Source organism: Chroicocephalus ridibundus, chromosome 2 (genome assembly GCF_963924245.1).
Source record: "Chroicocephalus ridibundus chromosome 2, bChrRid1.1, whole genome shotgun sequence".
In the NCBI taxonomy this organism is placed as follows: domain Eukaryota; kingdom Metazoa; phylum Chordata; class Aves; order Charadriiformes; family Laridae; genus Chroicocephalus; species Chroicocephalus ridibundus.
Genome location: NC_086285.1, coordinates 104,144,081 through 104,158,130, shown reverse-complemented (window position 1 = coordinate 104,158,130; position 14,050 = coordinate 104,144,081). Strand labels below are relative to the sequence as shown.

General features: G+C 37.2%; 1 protein-coding gene across 4 annotated transcripts in view; it reads left to right on the top strand.

Annotated features, from left to right (window-relative positions):
• Positions 1–14,050, top strand: part of CARMIL1 (capping protein regulator and myosin 1 linker 1) — a 199,467-nt gene that overhangs the window by 106,361 nt on the left and 79,056 nt on the right. For all 4 annotated transcript variants that reach the window (XM_063326384.1, XM_063326385.1, XM_063326386.1 and 1 more), the window contains exons 12-16: positions 2,344–2,430; positions 6,114–6,217; positions 8,160–8,237; positions 8,354–8,430; positions 9,388–9,492. In XM_063326384.1, coding sequence (XP_063182454.1) covers positions 2,344–2,430; positions 6,114–6,217; positions 8,160–8,237; positions 8,354–8,430; positions 9,388–9,492 — 451 coding nt within the window. The remainder of the gene's footprint in view (positions 1–2,343; positions 2,431–6,113; positions 6,218–8,159; positions 8,238–8,353; positions 8,431–9,387; positions 9,493–14,050) is intronic.

Here is a 14,050-nt window from a genome sequence, read left to right as displayed (position 1 = left end):
AACATAGAGTTGTGTGAATTATGGGGAAGAATATATTGTTGTGCCTTTTTTGAACAAAAAACCACCTTAAGCTATTATATATTATTGAGTACCAATAAGTAAAGACATTATATTATTACATTAATGCAAGTTGTCTGTATTTCAATAACACGGGAACTGTGTTTAGTTTAATTAAGACGTAGGACCTGGCTTCAGTTCAAATACAATGCAGTGTTTATATGAAGTGATTTATGCTGAGACCAGTCTCTTAATTTGTGATTGACCTCACTTTATGGTACTGTCAATATTTGTGAGACTAACACCTGGAAAGTTTATTATCAATCTTGGCTTTAAAATCTAGCCATGCTAAAGTGATGGGAGTTTTGCTTTTGGCTCCACTAGGATCAGCATTTAATCTCATCTTTTTTTTTTTTTTTTTTTTTAAATAATGCAAAACAAAATACTGAAGACTAGAAATACTTAAATTCAAAGCCGTGTGCTTTGATGCAGTTAAGTTTACTTCTGCCATTAGAGCTGTCATCTCTGTTATGAGGTTAGCAAAAATGGGTGGCTTCAAGAGGGTTCAAGGGCCTGAGTGACCAAAATCCCTTTTTCTTTTCTGCACTTGGTTCCTGTGGCTTATAACTGGGTGGATCCTTAACACCCAGCGCTGGTAAAGTGTTAAAATTGCTCAGCTTGGCTAGAGCGATAAGTGGTCTATAGATCGTTAGCTAAATGCAAAGATGGAGAGGTAAAATTATTTGCCACACGTCTTACTCAAAATGCTTCACAACAAAAATTTAATTTGTGGTATCTTTAATGATTCTGATTGTACTCCTTTTTCTCTTCTTTTGCCAGCATAACTCTACCTCGATTTTGAAAGTATATATTGGGACTAAACCAGTTTAACAAGTGTGGACAGTCAGCTACAGAATATAAATTCTGAGACCAGCTTAAGACAGATCAAGCCTCCTGCTTCAGAGGAGCTAAAAGATGTATTTTTTTTTTTAATATTAGAGCTATGAAAGAAAATCCTATTAATATGACTTGATTCGTTCTTGCTGAAAGTTGTTGAAGACATCCAGTTACTATTGTGTTTTATAATAAACCATGCCAAGGCATCATCGGTCTAATATTTTGACAATATAAATGGAATACAGTATGTTGTTTTGAGCTGCATGGACATTGCACCTATCACCAACATACACAACGTGCTTTTACAGAGAGCATTAAAAAAACCCCTACAACAGTATCTGCAAGGTAGCTGCTCTTTCATGATCAATGCTAGGTAAAACATCATAAAAGCAGAGTAAACGTATGTGTATTGCATACTAGCGGACTGTTTCACATCTGCATATGTGGAGAAGCGTATCAGCTTTTTCATTTACCGTGTTTTGAAACAAGTAAAAGGCTTTACCCCCTTCTCTGCCCTTTTCTCACCAAGTGAGTTGCTGTAGAGGACTATATTTCACACCTCAGGTTAAGCCTGGAGTTTCTGTGTTGATTTATTCCTCTAATAAATATTTCATGGATTGGTTCCATTGTTATTTAGGATGTGCCCTCTTAATCAAATTTCAATCTTTTGCTTAAATGGGAGGATTAAATTTACGGAGTGTGGAACTTGGATACATCGAGAAGGGACTTTAATGAAAAGTGCTTTTTTTTTTTTTTTCTTTCTTTTGTTGGATTTGTGCTGATGTAGTCCAATCCATGTCAGCATCTTAATAGGTTTTTACTGTTTGGGATTGCAAGTGGTTGTAACACTTCCAAGCCCGTGTCCTGGCTCGTAACCTGTAGGCTGCTGTAAGGGAGTTAAGTGGCCATTACGACTTGGTGCCGGTTTCAGACTCTTAGGGTTTACCTCAGAAAAAAAGGGCAATGTTAGCTAACATGGGTGTCCTTCCTTTTAAAAGAAAATAAAAGTAGTCTGAAGTTTTCATGTGAAGTACCGTTGTTGGGTTTTATTTTGTGATTGATTTTTTTATGTTTTTTTTTTTTTTTTTGTTGAACCATAAAGCTTCCAGATTTCCCAAGTGCTGACTGTTTGACATGTGTAATATCTTCCCTTTGACTCCTTCTCAAAAGTATGTGTGCATCATGTAGTTTTTACACTAATTAAGGTGGCTTACTGATCGTTAACAGCAACATTCCCTGTCTGTTCATTGGTCAGCAAAGAAGGGATCTTGACTACGTCAGGCATTTCAAAGATTTATGGCCATAAAAAGACAGGGTAATTTTGGGCCCACCCCCACAGTGAGTGCAGTTCCTCCTGTAAGAGCATTTGCCCCTGGTGTGATTGCCGGGAAAACCTGAGATCACACAGTTAACCTGAAAATGTCCATTTTCTCTTCGCTCCCCCAACAGGTGTGTCATCTTTGAGCATCCAGTTCGCCAAACTTCCAAAGGGACTGAAACATTTGAATTTATCTAAAACCTCCTTGTCACCTAAAGGTATGTTTTATAAGCATGCCTGTTTTTCTGTTCTAAAAGTTTCAGGCTTCCATCCTAATAATACCTGTTGATATCAGATTATAGAGTAATTAATTCTGTAATTGATTTACATGTGTATTCTCAACAGCGCAGCTGCTTTTTTGGAGTCCTGGGTTGCTGAACTGTGGGCTGGGTTCTGTGTCCCCTTCAGCACTTTGAAAGACTCTTACTCACTTCTGTAAGATTTGAGCTTGAACCTGTACTGTAAAGAAAGACTGAATTTAGAGTTGGCGTAAATTATTTGTTTCATATACTCTCCAAAGAGATGTCTGAAGCAAAACTGTGGAGGGAGTTTTCCAAATGTTTTGCACAATTATTTTATGAAACCAACTGTTGTGACAACAGCTGTGAAATGGTTTGCTCTGAGTAAAGACTTCTTTGTTTTATAATTTACAAATTTCTGATTTGATATTGTAATTGAAATGTATGTATATTTTAAAAGCAATAACAGTACTGAAACACAAGTCGGAAGCTTTCAGGGCTTCTTGCATTGATGTTTTACAAATAATAGATGCACTGACCTCTTAAACAGACCACACAAACCCAGGGTCTCCTGTATGTAGAACATGACTGTTAAAAATAGAAAAAATGCACTGACATTATTGCAGCTTTTTCACAGATGTTGATGACCTGGAAAAGATGAGTGAGTTACAATCTATAAAGGACATTAGTTGACAACAGATAGGAGCCATGCTCTTTTATCCTTTTAATTATTGCTCTGTGAAAAGCAGATTCTGTGTTATCTAAGCTTTAAGGGTTGACCTGGGGAAATGTGAGTGGGGAGAGGGGTTTTTTGTTGGTTTCTATGAGTGTTCTGTAGCTCTTGTTATGCTTAAATAAATAGTAAACCCTTAGCTGAATTTATTCAATCATCAGTTTCATTAAAAAGACTTTATTACACTCTGGGGTTGTTTTTTTCCACTGCTGACTCCATTTTTGGTGGCAAGCAATTGATTAAGAATCTTGACTAACCTTACATGTACTTTTGAGATTAGATGTTCATGAATTTGACAGAAATTCATGCAGTTCTGGTATGTTCATTCACCCTGTGCTTTTCTTCATGTGATCTGAATGATTTCAGCAAGTTCTTGCGCTCGTTCAGGCAAGAGAACATTCTAGCTACGCTTCTGTCCTCATAAAGAGTAAATGCCAGCTTGATGAAGTTCATCCACAAAACTCTTGTCAGTAAAAATGAATTCTGAGGTTATGAAAAGAATTTGAAAGGGTTTTAACACACTTTTTAAAGACAATCTTTTCACAAAAGCTGAAAATATATTCCAGTATATCCAATACTGACCTCATGTGAGTCCTGGTCCAGACTGGATTGCAGTAACTGTCGGCTGTCCGGAGAGTAACATATCACCATGAATGTTGCCTGATGGCAGCACCTCAGAATTACTTAAAAAAGTGTACGCAATGTCTCAAAATTGGAATTCTTATTACTCCCTGGACCTGAAGAGACTCAGCTTCACCTCTCTGGTTGTCTGCAAAGCTGTCTGTCTTTAGACAGTTTTCCTGTAACATAAGAAGACAGTACTGAATTGGTTTTAACTTGGGAGGTTGTTTTTGAACTTGTAATATTGAGGGGGGAATATCGTAATGTTTTCTGTAGGGAAAGTCTAAAGGAGACCTTAGATCTTGGATTCATTAGAGTTCAAGGTGCATGGATGTTTTTTTCCCAGCCCCTTTTTTTTTTTTTTATTTTTTTATTTTGAGCTTTTAAGTTTCAGAAATTCTGTACAAACCCGCATGGGTTTTGACCTTATTTAGAAAGCGCTTTCTATTCGAGATAAGTTTCTAAGATTGAGAAGTGAAGTTCAGGTCGTAACTTCCCAGCTGATCTTTCTTCAAATATTGTATCTCTAAGTTCCGGAGAGCTATTAACAATCTGAGCCTCCTGAGAGTGGTAAAAGAGCATGAAAGATTGTCTGCAAATGAAAGTGAGATTACTGTTAGAGTATAGCATGAGGTAGGTGAAGTTCAAACAAAAACGTATTGATTTGAAGATTCTGGTTAAATGGAAAATTCTAGTATACTCATTCAAAGATAGGGCTTGCTTTTCTGAGCCTGAGCAAAAGGCTAATTAAAAAAATCCGTCATTCTCATTGTTTGCCTTCAGTGATGTGGCTGATTTTGAGCAGTTGACTCTTTTTAAACGTGAAACAAGCAGCAACATAACGGATTGTTTGACAGCTCTTATTGTCCCCCAAACTCAGACACTGCTTCTGAATTCCCAGAATTGGTTGCCAATAGTATATGCTGAATTGTTGACAGTATAAATTACATTAATTTCTACTTCTTGTTGCTTGTAAATGCTGTTGAGAAGACTCAATAAAGTGAATACAGAGCTATAAGCTCTGGTGGTTAAAGAGAGCTTTTAGGTCTTTCAAATTTTCAAAAAGTATTCACTTGCAGTTTACTTTTATAGATAGGGTGTGGATTCAACAATGCAATGTTAAGATGAAAGAAAAATCACATGAACGAAAAAGCTTGGAGACTTGACAAAGGTGTTACTCTGCTTTGATTCTTTGCAATATCAAAAGCCTCCTGAAACAAAGAGCCATACTACTAACATGGCAGACTTTCTTAATATGTGGAAGCTTGGAAAACTAAAGCATTTAATTGGAGTATTTTCATCTCCAGTGGCTTTCTAGCTGCTTCTTTCATATCTTCACTGATAAATCCATTTCATAATAGTTTTTAATTGAAGAATGGACATGTTCCATCCATTGAATGCCAGTCCATTTTCACTGACCGGTAGTTTTGAGAAATTGCCCAATATTATGTAGTAGATCAAAACACCTGCCTGCTTTATAGCTTTGGCCAGGCACTTACAAAACACACGCATGTAAGAAACACACGTGTACTGCTTGAAAGGCAGCAATAGCCATCTACAATAAACTAAAAACTTGGTGATAAGCTACAGGACTCTCAGGCAAAGGACAGATTTTCTGGAGGTAGCCACATCCTAATTTCTATTTGGAAAAGCTGAAGAATTTTCGAAGCAAGCTCTGACTGGTTTGTTCCCAATGTGAGCTTTTTAATTTTAATATGAAAAATATGTATTTTTTCTGATCAAAAATTGTCAGTCTTTATGCATCTCTTGATATTTTAATCAACTTTTTTTTCCTGAAATTACAGGCAAATATGTAATTGAAAGATTATTAATTTCTAGGCCTCATCGGTTGCTTTTGAAGTTCTGGCAATTATAATTGTTAATGTACTTGGTCTTCCACAGATACTTTTATCTAAATGTTATTGTTTGCAGGAAGGCACTGTCTTAACATTATGGAGTCAATTGTGTTTTAAAAATCTGTTTCAAAATGGGATTGCACTGTTAAAGCCATTGCAGACTTTGCAAAAACATTTCTTCCCTGGATCCAGGACCTATAACACACTGTGGCTCCATCAGGGAGCTCCAACAGCCACAGTCCGGGCAAATTCGGGCATGCTGTGGCAAGGAAGAGTCTCTTATCTTCCTGGTGGTCTACCTTCCTGCTGCAGTACAGTGGTGGTAACAGGAGGTCATTAAACATTTATGTATGTCTGTGTTCACTGAAATTGTGCACTTGCAGGGTCTGGGCTAGTTTTGTCTAGAGTTTGCTAAGGTGAATACTAACATTATTTTTTTTTTTTTTTGGCAGGGGTGAATAGCCTTTCCCAGTCACTGAGTGCCAACTCGCTGATCGCGAACACGCTCGTCTATCTTGACCTCTCAGGGAACGCCCTCCGCGGTGATGATCTCTCAGTAAGCACTTTCTTCTCATTTGTCAGTTAATGAACGGACGTTTTAATTTCTTGTTAAGAGATGGGCAAGGCCATTTTGTTTAGATCCTTTTTTGCATTTATTTCAGTACAGTTATAGTAGGGGTAGAAAATAACATTTTGATCTTTACTTTTCATTATGTAGTCAGAGAATCAAATTGCCCCACACGACTAAACAAATCCACGTAATTTTAGTTCATGCTTTTAGTCCTTTGCTTCTACTGATAAATGAGAAAACTGTAAGTGTGCCACTTGTTTCAGTGGGCATATCATGCTCCCTGAGTTCTGTTTGAAAGTGACCAAAACAATTAAAAAACATCCTGTTCTTTTTAGTAATAAATGTATTACAAATTTTTCCTTGGAAGGTTGGAAACAACTGAATTTGGATTTGGAAAGACTTAATTTCTGGTTTTCAATATTCTTTTTGTAAAAATAAATCTGTGCACCTTCTTGACACATGCCATTGAAGCTCGTGATTCTTTGAAGAATGTAATTATTATTTAAAGTCCTTTGTTCAGTTTATCAGTTGCCTTAGAGGTACAGCTCTACTTTCTCCATAACAAAATCCACTTAGTTCTCAATTTGTTATGTATTCACTTTTTGACTGTTACATCCGTATTTTTCTCTCACATCAAAAGTTGTATGCATGTAAGTGTCAGGTTTTGAATTCTTTAAGTATTGAGCATCTAAAATATGCAACAGTAGAGTCACCCAATCTTACCATTTAAAGTGCAGACGTGACAGTGTTACTTTTTCACAAATCTTACTAGTTTCAGAATCATCAGCACATTCAAAGAACTAGTCTTTTCAGACACAAGGTGAAAGTTTTAGTAGGACAAGGGGATTTAAAAGATAACAAATACTTAAATTTAAATAAAGACACACAGTGAATTAGTCTTGAAGAGAGAATAACACAAAATAATGTAAAAACAAAAAGTAAAATAAAATGTACAACTTTGATAGGCAATGCTTAAACGTGATGTCTACCTACCATATTTTAAAGGACATAAATACAAAAAGGGGGGCTTTCCTTATCCTGTCAGAGAGAGAAAGATGGTTCAAATAAAAAGGTTATTAATACTGGGATCTCTTCATCTGTGGAACAGTTTTCCAACAGGAGTAAGGAAATCCTGTTATTTAGTATTTGACATAAACCCCAGCAAAGCACAGGGATTTTTAAAGCAGGGACCTTTCTTGCACTGTAGGTATAGGGGCTAAATGACCTAATTTTTAGAAAGATGAATCTATTTTAGAACTGTTGAACATGCTCTGTTTGGCTGGATTTCATGTGGAGTTGAGCGTTCCACGTTCCTGTGAATTAGGTCATACTTTTATCTTTCTGTGTTGTTCTCTGAGACTAAAAAAAGCCCAAAATAAAACAGAGTATAGTAAGAAGTTTTACATACACTAACATTTGCATGACATATCCTATGCATTACTGAAGCCATCAATATTAGAATCTTGTTACCTATTCTGTGTTCTCCCTTAAACCTTTAATGCGCTGCTGATGTTAAGAAAAACCATCGGCTTCAGATGCAAATTAGTTGCTTCCCTCATGCTTAAAGGGGCTGGCTTAAACTTACAAACCAATTAGCCGTTCTGAATTATAACAGCAACTTGACTGACATTCCAAGGTATTTCTAACTAAATTAATTATCATTTGCTGTGGAAGTAAATTGCAAAGAGTAATGTTCAGTAGGCGTAGTCTGAGCACTGTTTTTTCCCCTATCGTTTTAAAAAACGATACCCTTCAGAAGTGAAACAGGTTGTATTGATTAGGTGAAAATAAGTTTCAGACACAACTCTCATAGTGCAACTTTATAATAAAAGCCTAAAATGTAATGAGAAATAGCGATCCAGTAATCAGTGTCATAATACCAAAATTAACATGGATAATTATTTTTTTTCCCCTCTATTAATTATAGAGCCTGTACAATTTTCTGGCCCAGCCAAATGCCCTTGTTCATCTGGATTTATCCAACACGGAGTGTGCGCTAGATATGGTAAAGATTTTTTTCTGTGAAGATTCAAATACAAAGGAAACATTCCCCACCTTCTATCCTTAGGTACTTTTCTGGGTTAATATAAAGTAAAATCAATCTTCTTTGTTTTAAACCAGGTGTGTGGAGCCCTCCTTCGTGGATGTCTTCAGCATCTAGCTGTCCTTAGCCTCTCTAGGACTCTCTTTTCTCACAGGTACAGTTTAAATGTCATTACTCTTAACTCCTATAATATTTTGTCTTATAATTTCTTGCTCTCTTGTTGTGCCTTTTTTTTTTTTTTAAGAAGAAATCTAAGACTTTATAAAAGTCTTAGAAGTCTTATTTTTCTATGAAATAGGTATTATTTATTCCAAGCAAAACATTTTCTTTCCCTTTCCGCTCTTAGCTAGATGGCTGTAAAATAAGCTACCTTGTCTTGGTAGACACAAGACACAAAAATATGTTTTTTGTGATACTGATGTAGCAGAAAGTCTATATATATCGTTTGTCTCTAAGAGGCATAACATCAGGCTTTGAAGTCTGACTGACTTAACTCCTCTTTAAATTTGGTTTTTAAAGTTCGTATTTTTCATGACTTGATGATGGTTACAAATGCTTTTTTTCCTTCTTTGTCCCTTTCTGGGAGGAAATCCCTTTGAAATGCTTGGAAGACTGAACATTGACTTTGTAGAATACTTGTATTGTAGGAAATATTAACATTAGCTTCCCTTTTCTTCAAATTAGTGTCTTGGGTCCAAATCAGGGATGATACCTAATTGGGGGTAAGCTACTCCAGCATTGAGTAATTATTTCTAGTGGTGAAAAGGGAATTTCAGGGTTTTTGTAATGTCCTGTTTGATCTTCTACTCATAAGATATGAGTATGTTCACTGTTTACCAGACCTAAATGATCATTCTTCGTATTTCACCAAACAGAAGCTAGATAGTGATATCTTCTGTGCAGCAGTGCAATGCTGAGGATTGTTTGTTGAATCAACATTTTGATGACATTATATTTCTAAGCTAATTGAGATCCACTGATTACAAAGCTGTTGAAGGTAGAGCAAATTAAACATGTAAAAGATCATTACAGTTCTGACTGCTTGCGTTCACTATTTATCGGAATGAGGAGTGTCTAGATGCTACTTCTTAATGAACTTGTTTATTTACAGAAAAGGAAAAGAAGTTCCTCCTTCCTTCAAACAGTTTTTCAGCAGCTCACTTGCTTTGATGCAGATTAATCTTTCGGGAACTAAACTCCCTCCTGAGCCTCTAAAGTAAGAATTTCATTTCATTTTCTCCTGTTGCCTAAAACCTAGTTTGCATTGTTATTATGTGGGTGCCTCATATTAAAAATGAAGGGGAAAGGATTTTGCTTTTTTTTTTTTTCCATTGTACATTATTGATATTGCAAGAGTGAGTTTCATAATGATCACACATTCACAAATGTTGTTTCCATCTCACAGTTGAGACTATTAATCATATTTTGTTCTGTGGGAATGCCACAGCTGTTTAGCTTCCATCAACATTTTTTGTGATATATTTTTTATTTTGTGGCTGAAGGGCAAAACCGTTTGCTTCACAGTAAAATGGGATTATGTACTTGTGTGAGTGCCATTCCTTTGCGGCTGCAGTATTGTAGTAGCCATTGTGAAACTGAACCTGTTGCAATGCTTGGGAGGAGAGACCCATTGCACAGAGCTATGCCCTCCTTTTAGAGGGAGAGTCGATGGCAGCAACTTCTAGGAATGCGAAGTGTGATACATCTCTTTGCTATGTGTCCTGTGGCTAACAGGTTCTGGTGATGGATTGGACACTTCCATTGCCCACCCAACACTGGAGAGAAACTCCTCTTACAGCCTGACGCAGGCTGAGGGAAATTGTGTAGCACCGTGTCACCCTTCCTCTGACGTATGCATTTTTCAACTGTGTTGAACTTTCCAGACATAAAACTTAAAGGTGTGTTTTAAAGTCAAGATAGGCCTCTATAGAAGGGTCTAATCTAGATAGGTGATTCTGTGATTCTGGCAGAATCCTTGTGTGTATTGGGCTAAATTAAAGAAAGGTCTCTTTCCAGAGTGTCAGCTTCCTAGCTAATATGCATTAAAACATACATAGCCCTATCTGTAGTAGACGCCCAGGCATGTTCACTAACCATTTTGGGGAACACACCTCCAAAACCCTAATCTGGACACAGATATAGATATAGATGCATATGCATGTACACTTGTGTGGTGGGGAGCCTGCCTCCTGAGGGAGAACAGGGAAGGGAAGAGGGCAGTAGCTCAGCAAGGGAGTAGCTAATGAATGGGAGTTGATGGGAAAATTAGAGATGTGGGATATAAAGAGTAGTTAATGAGTACTGGATGGAAAGCTTTTGATACAATCTGGGGGAAGCTAAGGGAGAGAAAAGTGACAAGTGCCATGCAGGTAGGAGTAGTGTACGTCGTTTTGGGATATTTTTTCTTAATGCAATTTGACATTGAAGAGGGCAGTACAATATGATGGTTAAGTACGATACGCTGGATTGAAATTGATATTCAACTGCAGAAGCCTATCATTTTAGCTGTGATTTTTCACTCTGTCTGCATGATGCTCTTGGTTGCTGTCTTGCTTGCTTAGACTTCTCCAAGATTAAGAAGGTATGGTACTGATATGTTTTCAAACAGAAAGTGATTATTGAGAAACACATTGGTTGATTCTAATTAATTAGTGCTATTGATTCCATGGTGGAGGGCAGCAGGGAGCTATGTTTAATGAAGCAAGAAGAACGGAGGATGCATGTGACTAATACACAAGACAATCTTATCAATGCTACAGGAAAAAAATAACGCTGTGAGACATTGAGTATATCTACACAGATTAGGAAAGGTGAGAAGCCCCAAACACTAAGGTTTATATTTAGCTCTTCTCCTTGGTGTGTTGAGTACCTCCTGGGGTGTGAGGAGTTTTGGCAGGTGAGTGCTCTACAATTGTCTGTGCTCATGGAAGATGTTACTGTGTTAATTTATCTCAAATATTTGTGACCCCTTGATCTGCCAGCTGTAGAGCAAACAAGATCTTCCTTGTCCTTTTCGGCCAAAGTGATCTGTATTAGCAAAAACCTACTCTCTTGATAATGTTTAAGCTAATCTGGCTCAGTTTGGGTGAATTGGGTTAGCGGGAGTTAACTTCCATGACTGGTGTTGGTGGAAGTAAAGAGGCAGTGGTGGGTAGCGTAGGATGAGCTGAGAGCAGTAACCTCTTTCGTCAGCACATACAGCTCCACAAAGGAGCATCTGTACAAAGTCCAGCTGGACACAGATGGTCTCAGAGAGTCCATGCCACTCTCAGCTGGATGACATTTTGGAATGGGCTTCTTTTGTTTTGTTCCGATGGCAGTGTTCACCTCTGCCTAGGAGGTAAGAGTTCTTAATACTTTTTGGTAGTTTCCTTGACGTGCTTTTTCTCTGACCTGATTTTTTTCTTCAGTCTGAGCTGAGTGTATTTCACAGCAGTACACCTTGCTTTCACTCTCAAACCCTGTACAGCTTGACTAAGACACTTGAAAAGCATCCTGTGGAAGTTAATCTGGTGTTAAAAGGACTGAGAATGTGCTATATCCCAGGGCAGCCTTTTGGCCTTAACTGTAAGAAATTACAAAACTTCTACGGAACAAGCAAGATCACAGGATTTGTTAAAGACAAGATGGAAATACCTTTTTTTCAGATAGGGTTATTTGTCATTGCCAAGATTGCAGTAGCACATGAGGGAAAGAAGGAAAGTGTACAATAGTAGTACTTCTCTGGCATCTTTGATCAGTGCATGTCAAAAAGCTTTTGAAAACGTGGCACTGTCCTGTGACAAAGGAGAAGTTCCTGGTTTGTGTCCGTGAACCAGAGGTCTCAGAGTTGGATGTGTAATTAAAGACTAAGCCTGCCTACAGAAAAAAATGCAGATAAAATGCAGGTACCTGACACCCTGAGTCCCAAATTCCCCTGATTAATAGTTAATTGATTTCTTTCTTATCAACTTCCTTTAGATCAACAGTTGTGGTATGTTTAATCGCATATGCTAACTTGGTGAGTTTAAAGATACTGATAAATCAGTGCAATCAGGGAAGGAGATAAACATGCTTGCATAGTGATGGACCTCTTAATAAAGTCAAGCCTTTCCGGGAAGAGGGTTGCTAATAAAGCTGTACTGTGCAGATGCCACATCGTGGCTGGGGAAAGGGTGCTTTTAGTTCTTCTACATAGTTAATATCGTTAATGTTCCATCATAGCTTGATATTTTTTTGCCCTTTTTTTTTTTTAACTGAGTGAACCAGTTTATACTGTCTTTTCCTTGTTTAAATGTATGTTGGCATTTTTCTTCATTTACAGACTTTGCCAAAAGTTGTATTTTGATCTGTCAGTGGTATAACAAGACAAGTTTCCGATACGCTTCTCATGCAAATGCTAATTACAAGGCCATTTCTTGCATTCTGTGTGTACCACAGTTGACAAGACCTTCCCATGTATTGCCATGTGTGTGATTTGAACGTAGTGGCTAAGTATAATTATAATACGTTTGCCTTCAGTGCCTTTGAATGCTGGTGATTTGTCATGACAAAGAAATGAGAAATCATGAGATTTTCTTAGGATGAGTTTATAGGAAAGAGGTTAGGAAAAAAACCGACCCTCTTTTCTTCCTGTTAAGAGAGTACATTTGAAGCAGCGCTGTGTGTCTTTTTTAATGTGCATTTTTTATGGTTGCACTGTATTTTTTCAGTTGCCTCAAGATGCTTAGGAAGTTCTTTGCAAAGTTATCATCAGCCAGACTAACTTTGAATAAAAGTATGTTTGGGAAGGAAATAGAGACAAGCATCATCTAAAAATGTTTAAAAATTTTTGCAGAGCTTTCGCATTTTTCAAAGTCTGCATGTTAATAGCTTAAGAAGTAAGTAAGTACAAGATATCTGTCTTTGTTAACAGAGAAAGTCTGATTAACATTTATACCTGCAGGGCAGATATAAATAGGTTTAAATGAAAAACCTTCCTGGGGCGCACACATTTTAAATGTGGCTTTTACACACTACTTGCATAACAAGTGTATAGGCAAATGGCTCAGCAAAATTGATTGTTTTTTATCTCCATGCATGAGTAGTTTGGATTCCGTTAGCTTGCTTTCGGCCAAAATGGGGAGAAAGTCCTTCTGTTTCTATGTTCAATTACGAAGTCAAAGCAGCATCTATTCTAAAGATACTAGAAGATATACACAGATTGTGTTTGCTCCTTCTCTAAGACACAGACAGTCGTGCTTTCTGATTTGACAGTATTAATACAAATGTGATATTAACACTAACTTTTATATGTGGAAACAAACTTCTGTAAGGCTTTAAAGGTGGATTTATGAAAATCATAATGAGTCGTTGCTACACTTGTCTGCCATTCTGCCTAAAGACAAAGGATACCATTGTCTGGGAATATCATTTTGAAATCTGTAAATATTTATTGGGTTGCAGAAGTGGAGAATTGTGTGATACTTGAACACGATCCAGCATTTGAGCATTATGGGCACTGTGCCTGGCTGAAATGGCTGGCTGCACTGCCTCTTGCATGTATTAAAAACCCCAATTTTTTCCTGAGTTTTTGGAAAATCAGAGAGTTAGTATGATTGTACAACAGAACACTCCTTTTATAATCGTTTGGTACTCTTTTGAAAGCAAATGTTGAAGAAAATTCATCTCTGATGAATGCTATTAAATGTTTATGTAGCATTAGCTTTACAGTTTCTTTATTAGCCTTGCATCCCTGCAGTTTTTGAAGCTGCTGGAGTGTTCTAAGTGTGGCAGGTTTGTGCCATTGTCATTTA